Genomic DNA, 26,520 nt, shown 5'->3' on the forward strand with positions numbered 1-26,520 from the left:
TGACTCAAACTGGTTTTATTTTTTTAACTGGGTCATATATATGCTGATGCTGGATGGATTGAGATGTTTGCCAGATTAAAAGCTGACAGCTGTGCTTAATGTAATGTCACTTATAATGTTATAATGCTGGCTTTGTGTTTATACAATGCAACAAATAAAAAACATCACATCCTTGATTCAGACAGTTTAAAAGATTTATACATACATTACAAAACAATGGGCTGGTAACATAAAAGCAATCTTTGATCACTGAGCAGAACCGAGTCTCATTTTAGTGTTAAAGAAAAAGAAAAAACTGTACACAATTGTGTAGTCATTTTTCTCCGTACCTGTCAGAACAACCATCATGAATTAACCAATGGGAAGAATCAGCACAGGCATTTCAGTTTTTAAAAACTCAGAGGTAAAAATCAGGAGCAGAAGAGAGATGTGTACCGTTTAAGAGAGAAACAAACCTCCTGAATCATTCCCAAAACTGTGCTTTCATCTAAAATCAACATCTCACACACACACACACACACTTATACACTGAAATAAAGTCAAAGTTTGATCAACTTAAAAAAATGAACTTTTCAACCTAAATTTTCATTTTAAGTGAAAAATTTAAGTTGAAAACTTTTAAATATTTTGGGTGTTTTCAATTGAAATCATTTTTTAAGTTGATCCAAGTTTAAGTTGACTTTTTGCAGTGTAAAAACTTCAGGAGCACATCTCGGTCATATTTCACCCCAAAATCAACACAAGTCATTTATATACTGCTAAAAGAAACTCAATGTTTTCATGTTGACATTATTTTGATGACAAACTGAAGTCTTGAAGTTTCCTTAAAGCAATTCAGAAATAAATGATCATGTAAAGCACAGATGTAAGTGTTATGAATAAATGTTGATTTTAAGACAGTAAAATGCATTCGAAAAAAACAAAAGCAACGAGAATAAGATCTGCAAAATAATAATGAGAATCATGAAAATAATCTCACAATGCAACAACACAAAACTTCATGTTGCTTCATGTTGATTTCATTTACTTTAAGAAATCCTATTTTGTGTTGTGTTTGATTTCCGGGTGAAATATGATCCTGGCATTTATTTGTCAGTCATTACAGACATTATCCTGCAAAATACATTATGAATGGTTCCTTATGACATACAGAAGATTTCCTCATATGATTGTGATGGAGATGAACACATTCAACAGTTTGATCTGGTGCTATTCCTATGCAGATCTGAATAAATCCTCCCGTTCACACGAATGAACTCATGTAGTCTTGTGCTATTCATACTGACCATCAACAATGACTTCACTGGGGTTTAGTGATGATCAGCAACACACGCACACACACACACACACACACATCTACACAACATACACACACATACAGGAGTAAAAAACCATCAGTGCGTTTACATGAATCCTTTAGAGTAACGTTCATATGTCACCATACTTCTCAGATATGTCATCATCAGAAAGAGTCAGTGTTTTTTCTGTCAGCGTAACACGATTGAAATGTTTATTTGACGTCGTTGTTGTAGACGTCTCAGTCGACCGGTGCAAATAAATCCTGTAGTGGTTGCTGATGAATCACACACATGAGTGAATGTTAACGTCTGACGTTTCTTTTCCTAGATTTTTTCCCTCTTTGCTTCAGGGAAGACAAATTCAAAATAAAAGCCTCCAATATTTACACAAAAAGCTGCTTTTCCCTTCACATTCCCAGAGAGACGTCAAGACGCGTCTGGAGTTCTGTGCTTGTTTCGTCCTGTGCTATATGAATTTAAAACACTTTGTCTTGTCGTGGGGCAGTCGTGTCTTGAAGAGCACCGAGTCGACTCTGAACTGAGTATATAAGAGCGGCATGTATCCGTAGACTTTCACAAAGAAGTTGATACACTTGTGACGCTCGTGAAAGTGAGAATCGTCATGCGACAGAGCCTGCGGACAGCCGGGACACCGGAAGGTCCAACGTGATGTCACCTGAGAGGGGGAGATGCCAGAAAGACATGAAGAAAACAAAGGGTTTAGTTATTTAAATACAATCATTTAATATAAACTATTTTCTCTCTGTGAAGAACAACATGAGAGAAATAAAACAAAATTTTCGGTTAACTGCTCTTTAAAAACCAATTCCTTTATGTAAAGATGAAAGATAAATTAATTCATTTGTGTAGTTTAATTTTCTATTTTAATCTGCTTGGTTTGAACACTTTAACACACTTTAAATCCATCATTCATTACTTTACAGTAATTTCATACCACCATCATCATCATCATCATCATCATTTTACCAGAATGTCTTTTTTAATAGCATGCCAGCTTTAATGGCAACTCATGACGACAGTCTAGTTTTTAAAGAGAAACATGTTACAGGGTTTTGTCCCAAATATTTCTCTTTATGCAACATGTCTTTCTTTTTAATTTCATGTGAATTATTCATGTGAACTATGCACTACAGGCACTGTAACAAAAAACATTTTCTCTTTGAAGCGTTACATAAAACAACGCTACCAAACATTGATAATTCAAAAGATATCACATTCAGATGAATTATGTACCACAGAGACTTCACTGTGGACCGAGCTGGTGAATGTGATTTCACAAAGTAGGATGTGATCCTGAATCAACACCATTGTTGGTCCTGGAACAACATTTTTTATTAACCAATCAGATTGCAGGATTATTATAAGGGTGCATGTTAGACTTAGGATTGTACTTAAAAAAATCTTCTCAAACTATTATGGAAACACTAATTTAAGGGATAAAAGTGGTTAGGGTTTGAGTTAAAGGTAATTTGGGGTTTCTTTGATTAAAATGTTGATCCAGGACTAACAAAAAAACGTTGATCCAGGATCACATCTTACTTTGTGAAATCACGGCGACCAGGCAGAGCTACATAAAAAACAATGAACGTTTATCACTACCGAATAAATGACATCATGAATGAATGAATCTGGTATAAAGACACGTCTGTCCATTCTGACCTTGATGGGTGGTTTGCGTGTTATATGAGATACGAGGAAGTTCATGGCGATGTCTTCACAGTTGATGTACTCATCCACCATATCACGAATCGCCTGAGGCATGACGTATGAATAGAGGTACGCATAATACTGTAGAAACACAAACATAATGCATTTTAATAAAAAAACCGACACTGTCATAGTCATAATGTTCATCAAGAAGATCTTGAATAATATTTCTTAAAAATCTAACATGGATGGATGATTTAAATGTTCAAAGATGAAAAGACTAGCCAACAGAAAAGTATGAAAATAACAATGATTCTATGCCAAATTAAACTAAATACATTGTATGCAGGGATTATCTTATAAAAAAATCATTTACTTTAAAAAGTTTAACGTTAAGATGTGTTTAATGAAATAGTAAACATGACGTTTTACCTTATGAAAGAAGGCGGCGCCCGTCAGGACCATGGAGAGCTCACACGAGTAGTTGGAGTTATAGAGCCACGACTGATGGTTTACATCCCAAGCATGAAATCTTCCTGGGAATCCCACGATCCGATCTCTGGCCTCCCGCCACACCCTAACCATATAAACAAGATCTGTTATTAAAATCGTCTACAGTCTTCATATGAAGAGCTCAGACAATGAACCCTTTAAGTGTATCTGACATGGTTTCTTGTAAATGAGCTTTTTTTTAATCAGACTCTTGATTATGCCAACAAACCAGTGCTTCTGAATAGCCTAATGGCGGGATTAAGCGGATTTAAAGCGAAAGTATTTAGCCCTTTTCACACAGACATTACAGAAAATATCTATGGGAGGAAGGAAAATGTATCTGGGATTTGTCTAGGATCGTTTGATTTTTGGTTCGTTCACACTGACAATTATTTGCTCAAATCTGTGCGTGCGTTCACACCAAGTGTGCCGCACAAGCCCTGAAAAGTGAAGCCAAAACGTCTCGATCGCCCCCCAGTGACTGGTCCCAGTATAGGTCATAAAGCCCGCCTCCCCATGTTATTCAATGAGATTTATGACCAACTAAAAAAATGTATTACACTTCAATTATCTTTTTTCCGAAGCTGGTTTCTGTCATTTACTGTAGTTTTTATCACGCTGATGAAAATTCAAACGTTTGTTTTTAAAATAAGTTTGTGTTTAGTTAGTTAGTTAGTTATGATATAAAAACGGTGGTGTCACGTCATGATTGACAGCTGTGATATCGTGTAATATGCGCATTCTGCGAGAGCGAGGGCAAGGTCTTGATTTCGCGGCTTTACTTCCTGCTCACTACTGCGCATGACTGGTCCCAAAATCGCTACTGCGCAGACTCAAGACCCAAGATGTCAGCGCCATATCAGGACACTGGCGGCTTCACTTTTCACCAATGGAAGAGAGCGAACAGGCATCGTCCATCTTTTTTTACAGTCTATGGTTCACACAGATACCGTAATGATCCCATAAAGACACATTACATGTTTAAAGTTCTGCACTTGGTAGTTTTTTTTATTTCTCTGCAGCATCTGAAGTTTGCTTATTATCTGTTATTTCTCTCTCCAGAAACCACTTGTGTGCATTGTTTTTTGATAAGACTATTAAGGGGCATGTGACGTTCTAGTATGCTGGTGAATGATCTCAGCTTCAGATTGGATATTTGACGAGCTCCCTTCAGTCCAGTTTGCAGTTTACATTTCTCATCGTGATTGTTAATGTGCATTTAAAACCTCCATTTTGAAGAGCTTAACGATAAATCTTCTTGTGATGACATGTGTGCATTTTTGTTTATTATAGGCTCATTTGAGCGTGTGACGCTCTATTCTTATATGCTGCTGAATGATCTCCCTGATATCTGCTTCAGTCCAGTTTGCAGGCTCGTCATCAACATTAATCTGCATGTAAAGCCCTCGTTTTAAAGAGCTGAACCATAACTTTTGGCACTTTCCATTGTATAGTACCTCACGGTTTGGTTTGGGTGAGCTTACTTTTGGGGGCTTTTCGGCTGGGTGCAGTACGTTGTACCCAATACGGTTCCAAGCGAGCCTAGCTGATACCAAAACATGATGCCAAAAGACTGTAGATCAGTGGTCTGAGAGAATCGTCACTACCAGCGTCATTGCTATAATGTAAAAGATTAGCTTTACCTTCATGCTAGCTTGCGCTGTATCGAGTAAACCTGTTGTCACCTGTGCTTTGCTGTTTCTTTATCAGACAAGATGCTTTAAATTCCTCAAGCTAAAAAACTGAACCTATACCAGACATATACCAGAACAATTTAATAATACAAACATATACACTATAGAAATTCATTAAAAATGCAAATCAGACAGTCTTTGGATTATATTAAATGTGTTCTTAAAATATTCAGACGCGGGTGAGAAGAAACAGATCAACTTTGTACTGTCGGTCCAACAGAAATATTTTACTTCTTCTGCTTCATAAAATTTTGTTTTCCAAAAATGTTTTAACTTTTATCCAGAGTCCTGACATCATGTGGAGTATTTTATTTAAACATTTTTAACATACTTTTCTAATAATCTAAAAGAAAAATGATAAATGTTTTTTTTTTTTAAATAAGAATAAATAACATTATTTTCAGTGCATCATGTTTCAGGCATGACAACTAAGCCTATTAGTACTTTTGTAATGTAGGATTTTGAGTAAATGTACATTAATAATTTATTAAAAATTCATGTCCATGATTTCATGTCTGGTCATCTCAATTTTTGTTATGGAGATAAAAATTTATATTTTGCATTATGATACGAGTGCATAATAGAGTGATTTTCGTGTTTTTTCCTGAGGTGGTGAATGATGTTAGACCTAAAGGGGTAATATTATGAGATTTTTTGATTATGCAAAATAAATCTTCGGTGTCACCAGAGCACGTATGTGAAGTTTTAGCTCAAAATACCCCACAGATAATTTATTATAGCATTTTAAAATTAACACTTTGTGGGTGTGAGCAAAAATTTGCGTTTTTTTGGGTTTGTCCTTTTAAATGCAAATGATCTGATGAAATGCAAACACTGATCGCCATAATAGTGGTTTGTTGAAATTGAAACTCAATTGTGGTGTCAATTATTTGTTCTCTTTCTCTGTGCACTAAATGGCAGTGCTGTGGTTGGATAGTGCAGATTAAGGGGCGGTATTATTATAATAAGACTCGCTACTTACATCACAAAACAAGCTAAATCTAAATGAGCATTTTTTTCATGTTTGCAGAGAATGGTTTACCAAAACTAAGTTACTGGGTTGTTCTTTTTCACATTTTCTAGGTTGATAAGATGCAATTATAGCACTTATGGAAAAAGTCAGATTTTCACGCTAAGACCCCTTTAACAAGTGGATTGAGAAACATGTCTGAACACTCCTATATACATAATACAACACATAGAAGGATGATAAATCTTCTCATATTGACAAAGCATTTGAAAACTTTATATGTAGGATTTACAAAAATCTCACCTAAATCCAAACATAATTTCATCATGTCGAAGATGGGCATCATCATCAATAGATAAAATAGCCTCAGTCTCAACTGCGTCCCAGGGAAGGAAACGATTATTTAAGCTGTTCTTCTCTGTGTGCACCACCTGTGAAGAAAAAGCCCATCTGCTGAGTCAATGTGCCGTCCTGTGAACAACTGCTTGGCTAAAATGATGATGATCATCAAAAGCTTTCACTGGATCTGCCAGGTACATGACCTTATCATACCAAAAAACTAAGCAAAGTTAAAATAAATTGTTAAAATTTTTAAAGAAATAAAGAAATAAACCTTTCATACATTTTTTAAGATTCTCTATTTCAAAGCTGCAGACTGCTTCTCAGAGGAGAACTTCAGCATTCTTTTTGGACTTTCATTACAAAGTATTACCTTACGGTGGGTAGCTCTGATTCCTTTAAAATCACAAGCAAACCAAATCTACTGCAAAACGTGTCACTGCATGGTTACATCAAATTCAAACCTTTGGGAATTTAACAACCATTTTTCTGAAGAAAATGTGAGTGGGGCTTGAGCTATGTGTTCTGAGTAGTTTTTAGGTGCTGGTCCAAATTTAAAAAAATCCCAACCCCAAGTGTCTATAATACTCAAGCTACAAGATATGACTTCAAGACCAATAAAAAAATATAATTGTGTGTGCTTACCACAATAGGAAGCCCAATATCTGGCCAGAGGAGGTCATCAGAAGGTGGTTTAGGGGAATTCCAGACTACCACCACTTTGTTGAGATAAGGAAGGCCGTTTAGTCTCTCCAGGGAGTTCATAAGAACCTCCTCACGTTCATAGGTAAGCATAACCACAGTAAACTGTTCCCGTGGGACATTACCTCCTAGAGCAGCCTGAAACTCTTTACCGGATCCCCCAGAACCTCCGCCGATAGGGCGGAAACCAGTCCCCGACCCCAGAAATTTGGCCTCTGAGGGAAGTACGGGGTCCAGGGGAGTATGTGGGAAAAGATGGAAAGGGCCAGGTGCACGATTCCAGGTGCGGTAAATATCAGCAGCGGTGTAAGTGAAATTGCGCAAGAAGCGGGGTGAAGCATACGGGGGCTCTACTTCGACGGGCCCTAGATCGAGATCACCATTATCAGCCATGTTAGCATCGGTTCCTGCCAACTTTCCGGCTTTGTGAGGAATCTCTTGGGCGGGCTCCTCGCGAATGGGTGCGGCTGGTATCTGAATGCTGGTTCGTATGCTAGCCAGGATAGTGCCGAAGATATTCTCTGAAGTGGAGAAGTAAGTCTCCCAAAGAAATCGACCCTGTCGTCGCATAGCCAGAAGGTCGTTGTCCGAGATACTACGTAACAGAAAGTGTAGCTCTGTAATGCGTGGCTTGGGTACCATAATAACCGCCTCGCTCCAACGAATGAGGTGATGGTAGGGCAACTTTGAATGGTCCCCAAGCACCACTGGTATCGCCCCAACTTCCAAGGCCTCAAACAATCTCATGCTGCAGCCTGCAGTTGCCACCAACTGCCCATCACCTGGAGATATCACCAAAGCAAAAGTGGAGACCTTTAGTACCTCCAAACGATCTTCTCGCTCTCCACACAACGCCCACTCTGTTGGTAAACTCGGCTTGGCCTGATTCTTGCATGTGAATTCCACAAGAACCTGGTCTAGGTGACTGTCCTGTACCGCTTTAAGCGTGCCAATAATCCGATCGTCGTAGTCAGCTGGTGGATCTCCTTCCATTTCCTCCTCAAAGGACTGCGGTGGAGCTTCGAGCAAGCTGCTCCTCAAAGACTCAACCTTTTCTCCCTGAAACGTGAAGAGATACTTTCTCTTTACTGGGACTTGAGGAGGCACCTCTAGGAAGTTTGGTTCAGACAGTGCATGGACTAGAGGAGACACCACCATGTCGAAACCCTCTCTGTACTGTCGTTCAAAAAAGGTAGACTGTGCCACAGCTGCTCGACCTGTGCTGACGTTGTACAGGAAGTTCTGCGTCAGAGACTTTCTCGACAGGTGGACGAGCAGGTGGTTATGGCCATCCAACCTCCAATACGGCAATGCCTTGAGCTGCTTTTCAAGGTCTGAAGATGAGGGAGTGGAAGAGGAGGGCGATTCTTGTATCTCCCCAACAAGAACAACATACAGACAAGCAATGCTTGGATTATCGGTCACATACACACTACTCTTGACAGTTGATGCAAAGGCCTGCTTAACAAGCGGGTCCATCATCTCACCCCAAGGATAAGATCCCGTGTCATAAACGTAGACAGGAAAGCCTGACGTAAGAGGACATCTAGCATAATCGAAACAAGAATGTAGGCGACAACTCTGGGGTGACTTTGGTGGGGGGGACCCAGGATCGTCCTTGTCAGGTAAAAGTCTAACTGGCAACGACAGTTTTGGCTGGTTTTGTGCCATGAGTTCTTTATAAGAGTGCTCGGTCTGGCTGATGACATTTTTGAGTTGCAGCAGGTCCTGTTTGGCACTGTCTATACTCCGTTTACATGCCTCAATGCGTAGGTTAAGTCGGGCAATCTCGCTGTTGAGCTCCTGCCGCTTGGCCTCCAGCTGAAGAAGCTCCTCGCTGACGGATTCTCGTATACGGCACAGGTCTTGCACGTGCTTCGCTTCACACAGCTCTCCTCCAGGTCTCGGTCCAAAAATGCGTTTGTCTGGGCCCCCTGCTTCATCAATTGTGGTGAGGTAGTAATGTGCAATGAGAGGGAAAAAGACCAAAATAAAAAATAGCATGAAACTGAGCCAGGTCAGCCGCACTCGCCGCAGTACCCATGGCTGTCCACCGTTCCCCACGATGCCTGCGTTGCGTTGCATTATGCAAACGTCACTCCCCTCCGAACCAGATATGTGAATGCAGCCGCTGAGGAGATTCAGCTGCCATCTGTGTGGTGTACGCTTGAGTTCGTCTTCTTAACATGCGAGTTCTTGGTTGAGCTGGAAATTAAATAAAAGGAAATTTCATCTTTTTCTGTGAAATCGCAATATCATCCGTAAGCAAGATAGTCTTTCTTGTGGTATGAGGTACCTTGAAACTATCCAAGATAAGAGAGAAAGTCCCAGACAGCAGTAAATATCCAGTGTCCTTGTTTGAGATAAGCGTGGCAAGCATGGCTAATCGCCACTTTTTCTTGCGGCATAACGCGTGGGTCACTCTTCCATAGCTGGAACTCATGAAATGGCTACAGTATGCCTGTAGATCATCTCTTGCAGATGATGTGCTCCATCCAACTGGTTTTAACTGCTACTTAACCTGCAAAACAGACAGTGGGTATTAGTTATTTGCACATCGTTTCAGATACAACTACATTAGTGATGGGTCGTTCATGAACGATTCGTTTATTTTCAACAAATATTTTATAAGACTCGAGAGTAACAAGTTTGTGTTGACCATGCATGTGAAGAAGAGATTAACTCAATTCTGTTTCCGGATGGTATACACAGCCTTTAGGGGGACAGATCACGAATGTTTTGTACACGATGACGAGGACTTAGGAATCAAGAAATAATGAAATAAGCATTTTTGTTTCTCATTCTTTGTACTTGACTGCATTATCATCTATTTCTCGTTAGAAATGTAATTACTCTTCATGTAAGGGGCCATTCACATGTCTTGCCTAAAACGCATGGAAAATGCTAGTATCTGAAACGACATGACCTGCGGTGTGCTTGTGGCATTCTGAAAAGTTGAGATGTCTTGAGATGCGTCTTTTGCGCACTGAAGTTCGTTATTTATAATGTATGTACAACTACATACTTGACTGCATTATCATCACTAATGTAGTTGTATCTGAAACGAAGCTTCCATGATGAGTGTGCATACCGTGTGCATACATTTTAAATAACGAACTTCGGTGCGCAAAAGACGCAATATGTGAACGGCCCCTAAGTGGTTGTTCTGGGGGAATTGTTAAATAACACGTAATCCTGTTCAAATGAACGAAATGACTCGAAAAAAGATTATTTAATTTTGATGAACGAGATTCCAAGATCACTAAAATGATCCGAACTTCCCATCACTAAACTACATCTGTACTTTACAAGCAATATCATCAAACTCCAACATTGACATTCCTGCGTAATTTGTCAAATTGCTTGTGTAAAATCACAAATTTAGCATTACAATGATATTTTTATCTAAATCTAAAAAATGTTTTGGGTTTTCTGTATCTTGACTTTAACTCTTTCACCGCCAGCATTTTAAAAAAAAGTTGCCAGCCAGCGCCAGCGTTTTTCATGATTTTCACCAAAGTTTAATGCCTTCCAGAAAATGTTCTTCTTATATAAACATACAATATACCAAATGAAAGAACAGACCCTCTGCTTTCAAACAAAAAAAAAACTGTTTCATCCTACCTTTAGTGGTTCTTTTGCAATCAGCTTTTGAATATGGGTAGGTTTTTGCAAAAACACCATATTTTGAGCAAAAAGTAGAGATAATTCCATTTTTATGTAGGGATGGGTATCGTTAAGGTTTTAACGGTATTACTACTCTTACCGGTACTACTTAACGGTCCGGTGCTTTAACGGTATTCTTATCGGTACTTTGGCCAATGTTAACATTTGATCACGAACCTATGTTCACATGATTAAGTTAATTATGTGTCTGCATTTCATTATTACAAATTAATTTCTGGATATCATTTCTAAATATTATACATATATTTATTAATGCACCAGCGTGAAAGCTGCAGAAAAAATATTCTAAATAGGATATTTAGCCTAAATAAATGTTTACATGCTGATTTTTCTTTATTTGGGATTTTAAAAAGAAGTAGAAAATATGTTGAATGCATAACGTTCAGCATTTCTCCCAAAAGAAATCAACAGAATTTCAACGTAAGGTAAGCAAACCAATTAGGTAGATTGTACATTTATTTTAAATGACGTGAACAATGTTGATTCAACATGATTTTAGCATACATGCCTGACGTTGATGCGGCAACCACCAGAGATGATGGTTGAATTTTGCAGGCTGCGACCTTCTAAGAACGTATTTTAAGACCGATTGCGTCACAGCAGCGCGACTTGAGGCTGTGACTTGTGTTAATATTATTCTGTTTATGTTGCGTATTTCTAAGGTTGATTAATTTTATATACTGTTGAATAGTTTAATCTACATCAACGTGTCATATTTTCTAAAATAAATGAATATTTTTCTGATTCCATATGTATTTAAATAAGTCAGAAACGTCTACGCTGTGTCCTGCTGACAGGCGCGGTGGGCGCGTGCAACAGGTGATGCAAATTATAGGTCCTCCGAGGGTTAGACTGTCTCATTTCAGTTCTCTTCGCGGACTTCTGAGGCTGCCACCTTGAAAGACAGAGTGCTCCCCTTTTAAGGTTGTATGCTTAGAAGGTCGCAGCCCTTGAATTGGGACACAGCTTCTTTCTGCACGTAATACACTTTTGAAAGATGCTTTGACAGATTGCTTGTGTTTCCGCCCTTACATGCAAACATCTTGTTGCACTTACCTGTATGACAACGAGCGTTGTCTGCATCAACTCTAGTGAAGTATAACCACACTTTTGAATGTTTTGCTCTATCCGCCATCGTCACTCTTTGTATTAAGCGGTAGTTTTCGTGCTGTTATGCGTGTGCGTGCGCCGCGCTCGTTGTTGTGGTTGTGTTTGACAGACAGCCAGCCTCCGCGGCGCGCATGAGAGATCTCACAGACAAACGTCTTAATCGCAAATTAGAAATGTTTGGTGAGATAAAATGTGCACGAAAACATTATTAAGCAAGAATACATAGTACATTTTTTTTTTTTTTTTCTCCAGGACCGAAAGCAGAACCGATAGCGTCAGATCTTACTGATACTACGGTCTTTCATAATTTAGCCCCGGGGCCAGTTTAATACCGGGTTTCGGTACCCATCCCTATTTTTATGACGGACTTTTCATAGAGATCATATTCAGAGCGATCTTTAAAACAGACACGGACATGCAGCAGCTTGCCATAGGGCAATACTTCCGGTTTTAAAAAGTTGCGGATAATAGCGGTATTGCGGAAAGACGGAAAATCTCGTCATTGGCGGGGAAGCGTTTTCTCTTAATTGACGAGATATCTCGTCAATGGCGGGGAAAGAGTTAAAGAAAAATGAAGAAATAAACGAATCAAACTTTTAAAGACAAAGAAGCAGATTTGTTTTCAACATCTGTTACTGTAGACTGTAAGTTTAGACTAACATGATTACACAAGCCACGCCAAACTGCATTCTGTGCTCTATTAGTAATCAACATTTTCATTATATTTCAGAGCCATAAAGATTACAGATCACACCCATTTCTTAGATTCAAAGTTCTCTGCCAGAGCTTTAAATGACCTCACAGACTCATTCAATTCACTGAACATCTATTATGTTAATATCTAGTATGTTGACAGCTCGCTCCAAGCCTCAGCAGCTGTTCAAAAGCAAACGCACTGAGCAAACACTACATCAGGTCTGACTCTGAATACAAAAAAAAAAAAAAGTGAAGCGCCTCCAGTGACGATCTGCAGTAGATTTATCAGAACAGCCATCAGTGCAAACCACTGAAGACCTCAGACAGCTTTATTATCTCTGGATGAGAGGATATGCAGGATGGGTTTTCTATTAATGGACAGATTCTGACATGGCCACTGATCCTGGAACAGACACATAATATACACTCTGCTTATTTACGATATAAGCCTATCACCAGCAGGAGATCTAAACTGAGAAACAGAACTTCTTGTCTCTGTCACTATTGACTGATTCATTCACATCTGGCCTTGAACTAAACTGAAGTTACACAAAGGCTGTAAAGTGTGAGACAGAAGCATGTTTTAAACTAAAGTCAGTCCTTCAGATCTCCTGAGAAGTGTTGAAGTGATGAGAGAGATGCTGGCACTATGGGGCCCATAAATAAACTGTTCAAGCAGATAAATCATTGACCTTTCAGTTGTTAAACTCTATTATTTGTGGTATATGGGTTGATATTCATGGTAAATTTTTATTATTTTTAGAAGGTTGAGGCTACAAAAAATCTGTGATCTAAAGTAGGAGAACAAAGGCTAATCTTTGTGTTTACATTAAGCCATTGGCGCGCAGGATTGACTTGATTACCCTATTGCTGATTCATTTCTCTTGAAATTATAGACGTTTCATCGGACGTGCGTGCGGTGTCGAGATACACGTCTGGTGGTCAGAACTCCGGTTTCTGTTTTTGTCTGACTAGTTGCTAAACTGAACTCTTAAACAAATACCTCATTGAAAATAACAAATGTTTTGGTTTCCTAGGTAATCTACGTGTTGTTTATTTTGCTTGTTATATAAATAAACTAAGTACTTTGTTGTTATTTATTCTTAGCTGAGTTTACCGTAAGTTACGTGTGGACCACGAAAGCCACTTGTTTATGTGGTTACGTTTGTAGGGTATGCTTGGTGGTCTAAATATTTTATAATGAACATCCCATCATTAAATTCAAGGGATTGTTCGCCCAAAAATAAAAATTTTATCATCATTTACTAACCTCTATTTTTTTCTAAACTTGCATACATTTCTTTGTTCTTTACAAAGCAAATCTGACCATTGACTTCTATAGTAGGAAAAAATAATTCTATTAAAGTGATTGGTGCCCCAGATCTGTTTGGTTATTAAAAATGTTCTAACTATTTTTATTTAAGTTCAGCAGAAGTGATTTATACATGTTTGAAACAAAATGAGGGTGAGTATAGGATGACGATTTTTTCAGTGAACTGTCCCTTCAAAGGATTAGTCAATTTGCTTAAAAAAAATCCAGATAATTTACTCACCATCATGTCATCCAAAATGTTGATGTCTTTCTTTGTTCAGTCAAGAAGAAATTATGTAATGAGGAAAACATTCCAAGATTTATCTCATTTTAATGGACTTTAAAGGACCCCAACATGTACAGTTTTAATACAGTTTAAAATTGCAGTTTCAACAAAGTTTCAAAGGACTCTAAACGATTCCAAACGAGGCATAAGGGTCTTATCTAGTGAAACGATTGTCATTTTTGACAAGAAAAAAATTTGGCACTTTTAAACCACAACTTCTGGTCTTCCTCAGGTCCTGTGATGCACCAGCGCAAACTCACGCAATACATCATCATGTCAAGAGGTCACAGAGGACGTATGTGAAACTACGCCCCAGTGTTTACAAGTGTGGAGAAAGAGGACCGTACCGACTTTGTTGTATGTGGAATGATAATTAGGGCGCACTCACATTATCCAAACCAAACCATGCCCCAGCGCGATTGTCACCCCTCCCTACTCCCCCAGGTGCACGCACTCACACTGTACTTTTTATCAATCCGAGTCCGGGCGCGCTTTCGTCATTAAGATGCGATTGTTTTGAAAAAAAAAGCAGGGGGTAAAGCTCTCTCTTAACACTGGAACCCACCGTATAAGTCTGTGTTTTTTATTCGGAGGTGTTTGGTGCGCAATTACAGACAGCCCTCTCACATGTCATCATATTGCTTAGTTGATCTGTCACGTGTGCAGCTCGGACATTCACGTAACCCCACTGCTCGCATCAAAAGGTTTTTACGGAGGCAGATGAACGTGAGTGGTCGCGCAACTGACGTCTTCACCTTTTGATTTGCACTCAGGCGCGATTGCACTCACACCACAGCCTACCGCGCCTGAGCCCAAGTGAACCGCGCTCAGACCCACCTCTGCAACCTGGCCGCGGTGCGTTCACACTAGTCAAACAAACCAGGCTTTGGGGGTCAAACGTGCTCGAGCGCGGTTTGGTTTGGATAGTGTGAGTGCGCCCTTCATGTCTTTGTGTCAGTTTATTGTTTAAAATGGTCCACAAATGTGCGTTTCATATATGTAACGCGTGACCTTTCCATGTCATTACGCAATTATGTGAGGTCGCGCCGGCTGGTCACACAGCCGGAGGAAGACGAGAAGTTGTTGTTTAAAAGTGCATATTTTATATTTTTCTTGTCAAAAATGAAAATCGTTTCACTAGATAAGACCCCAATGCCTCGTTTGAGATTGTTTAGAGTTCTTTGAAACTGTGTTGAAACTGCTAAGTGTTGGGGTCCATTAAAGTCAATTAAAATGGGAAAAATCCTTTAAAACAATTCTTCAATTAAATTTCTGTTTTACAAAAAAAGACCTTAGGAGATGAAGCATCTGCACAGCTCTTTACATAGTGAATTAAAGGAGACATATTACAGAAAACCTGATTGATGTAAAACTCAGCTGGGTACAAGTCAACTTAACACTGACCTGTGATCAGGTCAACTCAAGGTTATTTTCCACTGCTTCTGGGTTGTAAGCCAAAGTAAACTCGCCACAGGCCAATATTTATCCAGGTTTGTTAATGGAAGGACTTTCTACAGTCTGACTGAAACAAATACCAATAAAGGCAGAAAATGATGGATCTCTTGATGATGGATCAGACCACTTAATCAGACACTACAACAGCTAATAACTAAGCCTGTAGCGGCAGTCAATTCAACAATAACTCAATGTTATTTAACTCAACTCAAGGGATAAATTCAGAGGTCTGTGAACATGCAATAACAGATAACAGACAGCAGAGCTTTAATTCACTTCATTAATAAAAGCAGATGACAAACACACAGACTAGATGAAATAATGCAGAAGCATTTAGAGAACACAAGTAAACTAGGACGAGCATTTAGGAGGATCTATGTTCTACATTAAATCAGTGTAAACATCAGACAGATGTTAGGTTGATCTTTGGGCCGTCGTCTCTGTGCTAGAATGATTTGGCAGGATGATCTCCCTGATGATCTCTCAAGAACACAAATGAGTTTAACTGTTCCTCTGTGCAGCTGAGACACTTATACTCACTGAGGTAATATAACCCATTTTACTGAATTATATTACATGTATTTCATCAAGTTGTCCATATGATGTCAGGAGAAAAATGTCAATAGCTGACTGCAGTGCCAAATGAAACGGATATAATAAAAGCATCCAAAATAACTTTATAAAAGTGTCATCTTTCACTTTAATCTAAAATGTAGTGACATGCCGACCCTGGACCACAAAAGCAGTCATAAGGGGCAATTTTTATTCATCATCTGAAAACTGAATAATAAGCTTTCCATTGATGTATGGTTTGAGGACAATATTTGGACGAGTATCTGGAATCTGAGGGTGCAAAAAAAAATCGAAATACTGAGAAAACTGCCTATTAAGTTGTCCAAATGAAGTGCTTTGACATTTTTCAATATATTTTACTGAAGATCTTTATGGAACATAGGGTTCGGCATCGTTCCAAATGTATTGATTCCGATTAAAAATGATTCTTGGCTTCGATTCCAATGGGTGAAACGCAATAGGGCTGTAACGATTAATCGAGCAAATGCGCATTTTCTCAATGAATGAATTTTAACTGTATTACGGTGAAATCCCAGCACATTCCAAAGCCAGGGGGCGCTCTCGTGCAGAAACTCCCTTTGTGCCACAGAAGAAGTAGCATTGCAAAAGCTATAAGGATATATTTATATTGCTGTTCTTCAAATTGTTTCAGGTATTTTCATGATAATAAAGAATATTTTGAATGTTTTTGTTTAACGAGTGTTGCTTTTTTAAATGCACGTTGTAAACGACTCGGAATCATAATGATTTTAGATTGATAAGGACTTCGTACTGACCAAAACACTGTAGTACACACACAAGCTGTGCATGAAACACAGAATCGATTTAAAATCGATTCTGAATCGATTTCAGACAGGCATTTTTAATGGGACACGCGATTAATCATTACAGCCCTAAAACGCAATCAAATTCAAGCCTTTATAGATCAAAAATATTTATTTTGTCCCATTACTTACAGCTGAACACAAAAAATACTTTAAGGAGCTGCAAAACTTTTAAAGAAACATGGCTAGGTTAGCTCAAAATGATTGCGCACTGTGCAGATGACGTGAAAATGATGTGTGCGGTCTGGAATTGTTAAAGGTGCAGTGTGTAATTTTTAAAAGGATCTCTTGACAGCAATGCAAAATAATATACAAAACTATATTATCAGGGATGTATAAAGTAGGGATGTGCATTTAGGTCATTTTTTCATTTCGATTAATCCATAGGTCTGAAGAACGAGTACTCGATTAACTGGGGCGGGGCAATCAAAGGGGCGGGGCATACACGTCATAGTGAAAATGAAAATATTTTTATTAAAAACACTCAAATAAAACTTAATTTTGAACTATGAACTATGACAGAACAATGAACACATACTAGATTATTTATGAATTAAATGTTTTTAACAGAAACCTCTTACAGGAATAGCTGCGTGATAAAGTGAAACTAAAGGGTTAAGTTAATAAACACAAACCGAAGCGCTTTCTATATGACGCACTCTACATAATATTAGGCGTTTATACAACATAAATGTACAACGTGCATCTATCTGCATAAAATGCAAGACTTCAACTAAGTTTTCAACTAAGTTATGTACAGAAAGTTTAACTCTCTTTGTGGATGTGCATCATAAACAGCGCACTTTAAACACGTTCAGTCAAAGCACAAGCTTTATAACATTAACCAGCTTTAAGTCTTTTGCTATCATTTTAGCGATTAGCTGTGTCGTCGTCCCTTACCTGTTCAAGATGTAATGCTCGTATGGCTCTCTGGTATCTCTTGATATTTGATGTTTAAAAATGAGATGATAACCCATTCAACTTTTGACAGCGATGTACATTTTGCACCTGACTGACTGTATTTCCGAAAATCACGGCATCCTTTTAAACCATAGTGCCTCAGTGATGTGAGGTGTGGCCGGCTTCACGGGATCGGCGGCTGCCTTGCATTGCGCGGATCGGCGGGTTGCTTCACGGGATCGGCGGGCTGCCGCGCATTGCGCGGATCGGCGGGTTGCTGCCGCGCCGTTTGTTTTTGAATCACGCATGGTAACGTAACTGATGTCATACGCCGGTCTGCGTAGCTCGACACGACGTCAAACACGCATATCCAGACCCAGTCTATACTATCAGATGCGCGTGTAATGCTAACCAGCCATCCAAATGCAGCCATATCTATAATAAATAAATAAACCCACATGATCATCGTTTTCATGATCGATCATCGATGCTACGTTCGAGTACTCGAGCAATCGAGTACTCGTGCCCATCCCTAGTATAAAGACCTTTCATAATGGACTGTTATGTGTTTATTACCTTAGAATGAGACGTTTTTATCTACATACACTGAGGGTCCCCTTACATGGAAGTCGCCGTTTTGGGCCGTCATGTTTCTACAGAACCCCTTAACGGACAACATTTTTTTACTAAGTTGTCTACTAAGTTCTCGAAGATGACATGTTTGTCCGGTGGTGGCTACCATAGCCTCTCTACGTGTTTCAAAAGTGAAGGGGTGAGCAGTGGACTGAGCCGTTGGTTGCAATTCGCAACCTCACCACTAGATAGGGCTGTGACGATAACCGCGTCACCACATCACCGCAGTAATGAGATGACTACCGCGGTGCTGAGGTCATCATCGTCATCACCGCACTTTTTTATATTTTCATTATTTATTTATTTTGCTGGTGAAAGTTACAGAAGTCATATTCTGTATGATATGAACTATACACAAAAGTCATTGTTAATCATAATTTACTGTCTTCCATCCTGTGTTCAGGGCTTCTAGATAAAAAAAACAGCTTTCCGCGCAAGGGGGAGGGATTAAACATATATAGGGGTTTATTATGTGCGCATGTTTGATTATTGTTATTTAATCACTTAGTTTCAGTACTTGGTGTCTACAGAAAATGTTCAATTAAATACACATAAATAGCATACTGTCACGGGCGCAATCTTCTTAAACATGAAGCCATTACTTTAGGCGCCATGGAACCGTACCAACTCACTCACTGCGCGAATAACTAAATCTCAAGTGCATCTCACAGCCACGCGCATTACATTATTCAGGTGCAAGAAGGCGTCCGGGCAGAATGAAATGCGCGTTGGTGATGATAAGAATAGCATAATTATTTAAAACTATAATGGGCAAACATGCCAACTATAGTTATGAAGGCTAGCGCGATCGGCTGTAGACCTATATGTCTGACTATCAAGGAAATGCCACTATCTAAAATCACATCTTTTGATGATTAACTATCATGTGGCGTTTGTCGAACTTGGGAGCACCAAACATACCTTTAGTAAAGCAAAAAACTTTAGCCCAGCAACGACAGTTGGAAATCTCCAAGACTTTTGCGAGATGAGCAAAGTACCAAAGGGACAGCACAGCAGTCAGGCAGGTGAGCGCTAACATACTGACAGCGTGACTCGCTAATGGTTTAAACTAATTTCTCCAGCTCGGGATCCAAAAACTCTTATTACGTTCTTGATTATGTAAATGGGCAGCAGAAATTTAAAGCATTGATTGGAGTATCTATAAGTTTTGCGCAGTTATTTACGGAATGATGCAATAGGCTATTTCGTTTCGTATCTGCTTTGAAAAATTCTAATGAAACATATTAACTATAGTAACATGAAATAGTATTTATTTTCGATATCTTTTGAGTTTAATATGAATTATGGAACAGTTTTTGTCATTGGTTGTAACCCATTTTATTGTGCAATAAATTATTTAACGTTCAACCAGTTGCGTTTGGAGGAATGTTACCCGAAAAACACTATAAAAATGTCTAAAGAAATTGGAATCAAGGTTTTGCTTACAAGAAACAATGTTAAGCTCGACATGTTCTGTCTAGTTTTTTTCTGGTTGCTATTTTATGATATGTATTGTACAAAATGGGTTATAAACAATGACAAAAAATTATATAATTCCTATTATGTTCAAAACATGTATATAAAAAGCTATGGAAATACATATTATTTCATGTTTTTAATAATAAATAAGAATACTGTTCCCCGATGCTTTGCTGGGGGGTGCCGGGGGGTCGGGTTTGGGGTCGCTTGGGCTTTGGGGGGTTACTGTTGTGCGGTTAACCGCATAACCGCGTGATTTTTTGATGCTTCACCGCGGTGAGAAAAAAATCCTAACCGTCACAGCCCTACCACTAGATGCCGCTAAAATTTACACACTGCACCTTTAAATGAAATTGTAATTTTATAACAAGGATCCGATTCCCAACCCTAATAGAACATGATCTTTACTTAATATCCTAATGGTTTTTGGCATAAAAAAAATTATAATTCTGACCTATAAGGTACAATGTATTGTTGGCTATTGCTACAAATATACCTGTGTGACTTATGACTGGTTTTGTGGTTCAGGGTCAAATAGCAGTGGCTGTTATATTGAAAGATATTTGGAATTTGGTTACTTTCATAGTGAATCGGTCAGCTTCACTAATCATAATTAAAAAAATAATAATATCCATTGTCATCTAGCCTGTACATTTAGTGTAAATGTTTGGGTAACTGCCGACCCTGGACCACAAAAGCAGTCATAAGGGGCAATTTTTATTCATCATCTGAAAACTGAATAATAAGCTTTCCATTGATGTATGGTTTGAGGACAATATTTGGACGAGTATCTGGAATCTGAGGGTGCAAAAAAAATCTAAATACTGAAAAAACTGCCTATTAAGTTGTCCAAATGAAGTGCCAATGCATATTACTAATGATAAATACATTTTTGATATTTTTCAATATATTTTAGTGGAGATCTTCATGGAACATAGGGTTCGGCATCGTTCCAAATGTATTGATTCTGATTAAAAATGATTCTTGGCTTCGATTCCAATGGGTGAAACGCAACAGGGCTGTAACGATAAATTTTGATTATAAACTTTAAACCCTACAACATGTGTTTCCCATCTGCAGTCTTTACACAGTCAGTCACTCAACACAAGAATGCTAAATGCTTTTATTGAGATATCGGTCCACAAAAGCAGACTTATCTCTGAATGATCTTGTGAAATGCTAGGACCGCCTCTACAGGACTTATGTGGAATGCATTTTATACACCATGGTATAAACAACTTTATTTTTTTCCAAATACTTTATTACAGAAATCCTAACAGTTGTCTTACAAGCACACCATTAACAGTGATAGCTGCATACTTTGCATACTTTCTCTGTGCACTATAAATGATGAATATCTTCTTCACAGCAAGGCCTTTGGGCAGCACTAACTTTAATAAGCATGTAGAGATGCAAACTTTTACAAAAAAATATATAAGTATAATACTTTGGTTCCCATCACATACTGTTCTCACATTAATATTGGGTACAGTATCATAGTTTGATTATGATTCAAATTAGCATGCAGTGCATTGTACCTAGTCTATTTACCTAGGGTAAACAAGAGAAAGAGATGAGATTCATCTCACGTAGAGCTTGTCTTTCAAATCTCAGTCAAGCTGGAAAACTTGGCTGTAGTCAAAGGATTCAAGACAGGTTCTTGTTTCCTTAAGGCATGCTTAATGGGCTTTAAGAGAAGTCACATGAGGAAACCACCTCAATGCATTCTTTTACAGATATATTACTTTCAATATAACACATGATACTACACTAAGACTAACTATAGCTATGCTTGCTTTTCTAAACTGATATCCCTGATCTTCATGAAAGATTATTTTGAATGCTGCTGAGACAACGACTTCAATGCAAATGACTAAATTTGTATTCTGAATTTAAAGAAATCCTTTAGTCTACGCATAAGCACCAGTTACCATAGTACTTATCCATTACACCAGTAATAGCTTCATCTTAAGACAATATAAGACTTTATCCCACTGGTGTTTTTCCAAGTTGTGAAAATTATTTGCATTCTGCTGTCACACTTTTAAAGCAAAAGGAAGGAAGCTTGATATCTCCCTGAAGAAAAAGCACAATGCATGTGTGGCCATGCAGGAAAAATACAAACTTCTCCCATCCATATCCCTTCAACATGGAGGCAGAAAAACGTTTGATTTTGTACCGATCCCCACCCTGAATGATTCTGTTAAGACTGTGATGGACTACTGGTGAGATGTTACGCTTTTCATTTACACATCCATTAGTTTTGAGCTGGACTGCAGCCGCAGGCCTGGAGCTGCACTTGCTATAATTAGCACTTTAATTCAACATGACTGCACATACTGTGGGTTTTCTCATTTCCACTTCCAAGAAAAGAGTTGACGGAGAAAAAAACTTGAACTTTAGCAATGAAAAGATATACTATGTGATTCAGCACCATCTGACACCCTTAAAAACAAACTCCACACAGAGCAGAACGATAAGATACAGCAGATCAGACTGTAAAGAAGATCAGACTCAGGTAAATGGCTTACTCAAATACATCAGATCAGACTGTAAAGTAGTGAAATAGATCAGATTTAGGAAAATGTCTCACTCAAATACATCAGGTCAGACGGTAAAGTAGGAAAAAAGATCAGACAAGGGTAAAACGGTTCACTCAGATACATCAGATCAGACTGTAAATTAGGAAAGTAAACAGACTCAGGAAAACAGCTCACTCAGTACCAGCCAATCAGACTGTAAAGTAGTAAAAAAGGAAAACAGCTCACTCAGATAAACTTAATAATAATGTGAATAAATAATAAAGCAGATCAGACTTTGGTAAGCAGCTCAGTCAGACCCAGCTAATAAGACTGTAAAGTTGATCAGACTTTTGTAAACAACTCACTCAGAACCAGACAGTCAGACTGTTAAGTAGTAAAATAGATCAGATTTAGGAAAATGTCTCACTCAGATAAAGCAGATCATAATGTGAATAAATAATAAAGCAGATCAGACTTTGGTAAGCAGCTCGGTCAGACCCAGCTAATAAGACTGTAAAGTTGATCAGACTCTTGTAAACTACTCACTCAGAACCAGACAGTCAAACTGTTAAGTAGTAAAATTGATCAGATTTAGGAAAATGTCTCACTCAGATAAAGCAGATCATAATGTGAATAAATAATAAAGCAGATCAGACTTTGGTAAGCAACTCACTCAGATCCAGCCAATAAGACTGTAAAGTTGATCAGACTCTTGTAAACAACTCACTCAGAACCAGACAGTCAGACTGTAAAGTAGTAAAATTGATCAGATTTAGGAAAATGTCTCACTCAGATAAAGCAGATCATAATGTGAATAAATAATAAAGCAGATCAGACTTTGGTAAGCAGCTCGGTCAGACCCAGCTAATAAGACTGTAAAGTTGATCAGACTCTTGTAAACTACTCACTCAGAACCAGGCAGACAGACAGTCAAACTGTTAAGTAGTAAAATTGATCAGATTTAGGAAAATGTCTCACTCAGATAAAGCAGATCATAATGTGAATAAATAATAAAGCAGATCAGACTTTGGTAAGCAACTCACTCAGATCCAGCCAATAAGACTGTAAAGTTGATCAGACTCTTGTAAACAACTCACTCAGAACCAGACAGTCAGACTGTTAAGTAATAAAATTGATCAGATTTAGGAAAATGTCTCTCTCAAATACATCTGATCAGACTGTAAAGTAGGAAAGAAGATCAGACTCAGGAAACAACTCACTCAGTACCAGCAAATCAGACTGTAAAGTAGTAAAATTGATCAGATTTAGGAAAATGTCTCACTCAGATAAAGCAGATCATTAAGTGAATAAATAATAAAGCAGATCAGACTTTGGTAAGCAGCTCACTAAGATCCAGCCAATAAGACTGTAAAGTTGATCAGACTTGGGTAAACAACTCAACTCAAGACATTTCACATATAGAGAAGACCAAACTTTAATAAAGCAAATCAGACTCTAGTAATAAAGATCAGACTGTGGTAATGCAGATCATATGATAAGAAGAATCAGACAAACAAGTTCCTGCTTTGTTCACAATTAAAGAACATTTCTAAGAAACCAAACAAGGTTATCTTTCATTAAAAAAAAAGCTTGGTCAAACTCTCTTAGATTAAAAAATGTATCATAGAAAATTCCAATAGGGCTGCACGATAAATCGCATGTGATAGTCATGTGCATCTCGTCACTAAAGCTGGTTCCTTGATTAGTATTAAAATTGGGGTGTACATGTGGACTGTAAAGTCACAGTTGGTGTTATGTTGAGGTCTGTTTCCAGCGATCTTTTGCATACACGAGGTTTACATAAGAAAGAGAAAACAATCGTGTTTAAGGCTCATGATATGTCATTACCATGTACACAACTCTTATTATTCATCTATGCCTACATAAATACAGTTTAACATAGCACCTTTAAGCATCTCTTCTGAAAACTGATTTCCCCAAAATTTTAACACTTTGGCTCTATCAAAATTCTCTTGAAAAGCTATTCTTTAATTACAGTTATGATAAGTTTGGGAATTACACATCTGGGTCAAACCAACATACCAACATTAGGTAAAGTTTGGGACAGGAGTCAGGACTATGTTGTGCAAAAAAATAGCACAACTAAACAATTGTGTTATATTCTGACACAAGTAATTATTTTATTCTGTTAGCTTTGAGGTTATTCATATACCACTGTTCTCCTAAATGTTGACTAAAAATGTAAATATACAGTCTGTCTTTTTCAAAAACACAAAACATCCATGATTCACACTGCACTTACTCATTTTATCCAATCAAAAGCTCTCTAGACAATTTCTGACTATGGTAAAATAAAACAGCCAAAATAAGACTGCAGACTTCAACAACACATGACGCCTTTAATGACAGCTGCTGTACTATGAAATGGTTTGGTGATGTAGTATTTGTTTTAGTCACGCCTGAACTGGCATTGTATTACACAGATGGTCTTTCATTAACAGGGCAGAGACACTGAGAATACACAATTCACTCATTTTACTATTACAACTAAAATATGACAATGAGTTATAACTTCACAGATGGCTACAAACTAAAACAACCAATCTGAATCAACATTTCTTTACACACAACAGTTCATCAGTTTGTCAAATAACTACTGCCCAATCCAATGCAACACAAATAACACACTTTTGATACACAGACACACAATCTGTTTCTCTAATTCATAAGATAGAAGTCTGACACTGATATTAGTATCAGACGTGCACTGCTATAATGTGACCTGTCTGATCTCATCTGATGACAGTGCTTGTATGATATTCTGAGTATTGCTTATTATCAATAGATCAGAATACTGGCCTGATAAATGTCTGATATTCTAAATGTGATATCAGATCGACTTGATTCAATGTGTGACGAATATTACAGATCAGATCATTGTAAATAATACTGTATCTGATAGATCAGTTTGCATCTAATATGTTTGATCAGACCAAATCAGAGTGCGTCAGTATTACAAATGTTAACATCCTAATATAGACGAAATCAGTTTATTATTATTGATAAGGGTCAGTGTGTGTCATATTATTGATCAGATCAGAGTGTGGTTTGTTCAACGCGGCGTTTAAATCACCATCCATTCAACACTTACTACACACCATCTACACACCTAAAAACCAAACATATTCCACTTAAAGACCCTTAATCATTCATCTTAGATCATTATTCTGATTACAAATCGGACAAACATAAGTGATATTAGCGACAAAAACATGAACATTTTCTCTATTTGCTTGTATGAGATGTTAGCCGCTGCTAATCGATCTGCTAACGAGCTACAGATACGTTAAACTTTACCTCAAGAATAAATCCATCCAAGCACGCGCCGCTCCTCACAAACTGCGCTTATCTGCCTCTCTGTGGCGTCGGTAACGGAAAGAAACGGCCCGGTAAACGGCTGCCGAAACCGCTCCGTACCTGAGGTGCAGCAAAACGCATGCGCGTCCCCGCAGTCAGTAGCAGTAATGCGCGTGCGTGACAGAACATTGAGCGCGGACATGCGCCGATGCACATACGCGTGCTGCCATCTAGCGCTGTGAGAAGAATACAGCATCATGAAAAAAAATTAAACTATGTATTTACTGACAACCGTGTTTAAAATCTAATATATGGGTATGGGGGGGGGGGGGGGTAGTTAGTTTTAAAGACTCACTGAAGTGAATGAAAGCATGAGAATAAAAAATTAACAATGCAAAATAAATTACAGTTTGGCCATATTTTTATTACATGTCACTAGAGTAAGGGACATTTAGATATATTAATTTGAAATTCAGCAAGTAAAAATTAGATTTTTTACACAAAAAGTAATAACTTTCTGTGTATTTTAATTGACAGATGTGTCGTCCAATCAGCAGTAACC

General features: G+C 38.2%; 1 protein-coding gene across 2 annotated transcripts; it reads right to left on the bottom strand.

The window, feature by feature from the left end:
• On the bottom strand, positions 1-26,104 carry extl3 (exostosin-like glycosyltransferase 3). Of its 2 annotated transcripts, XM_065256545.1 has the most exons (7): positions 25,959-26,104; positions 9,460-9,684; positions 7,107-9,368; positions 6,426-6,553; positions 3,399-3,543; positions 2,979-3,107; positions 1-1,974 (listed from the first exon to the last, which is right to left on the bottom strand). In XM_065256545.1, the coding sequence occupies exons 3-7, from the start codon at positions 9,246-9,248 to the stop codon at positions 1,765-1,767; spliced, it is 2,754 nt and encodes a 917-aa protein (XP_065112617.1). In that variant the 5' UTR covers positions 9,249-9,368; positions 9,460-9,684; positions 25,959-26,104; the 3' UTR covers positions 1-1,764. The 2 variants fall into 2 exon arrangements, with proteins under 2 accessions (XP_065112617.1, XP_065112616.1); XM_065256544.2 differs by lacking the exon at positions 25,959-26,104 and adding an exon at positions 23,314-23,393 and having other exon boundaries at positions 7,107-9,684.
• Positions 26,105-26,520: the final 416 nt, after the last annotated feature.

The sequence above is a fragment of the Paramisgurnus dabryanus genome, chromosome 12 (assembly GCF_030506205.2).
Source record: "Paramisgurnus dabryanus chromosome 12, PD_genome_1.1, whole genome shotgun sequence".
Classification (NCBI taxonomy): domain Eukaryota; kingdom Metazoa; phylum Chordata; class Actinopteri; order Cypriniformes; family Cobitidae; genus Paramisgurnus; species Paramisgurnus dabryanus.

Coding starts and splice junctions, on each gene's coding strand:
- extl3 (XM_065256545.1), bottom strand. CDS start 9,248: ATGCAACGCAACGCAGGCATCGTGGGGAACGGTGGACAGCCATGGGTA. Junction 6,554..7,106: donor ATATTGGGCTTCCTATTGTG/GTAAGCACACAC, acceptor TTTTCTTCACAG/GTGGTGCACACAGAGAAGAA. Junction 3,544..6,425: donor GAAATTATGTTTGGATTTAG/GTGAGATTTTTG, acceptor TTATATGGTTAG/GGTGTGGCGGGAGGCCAGAG.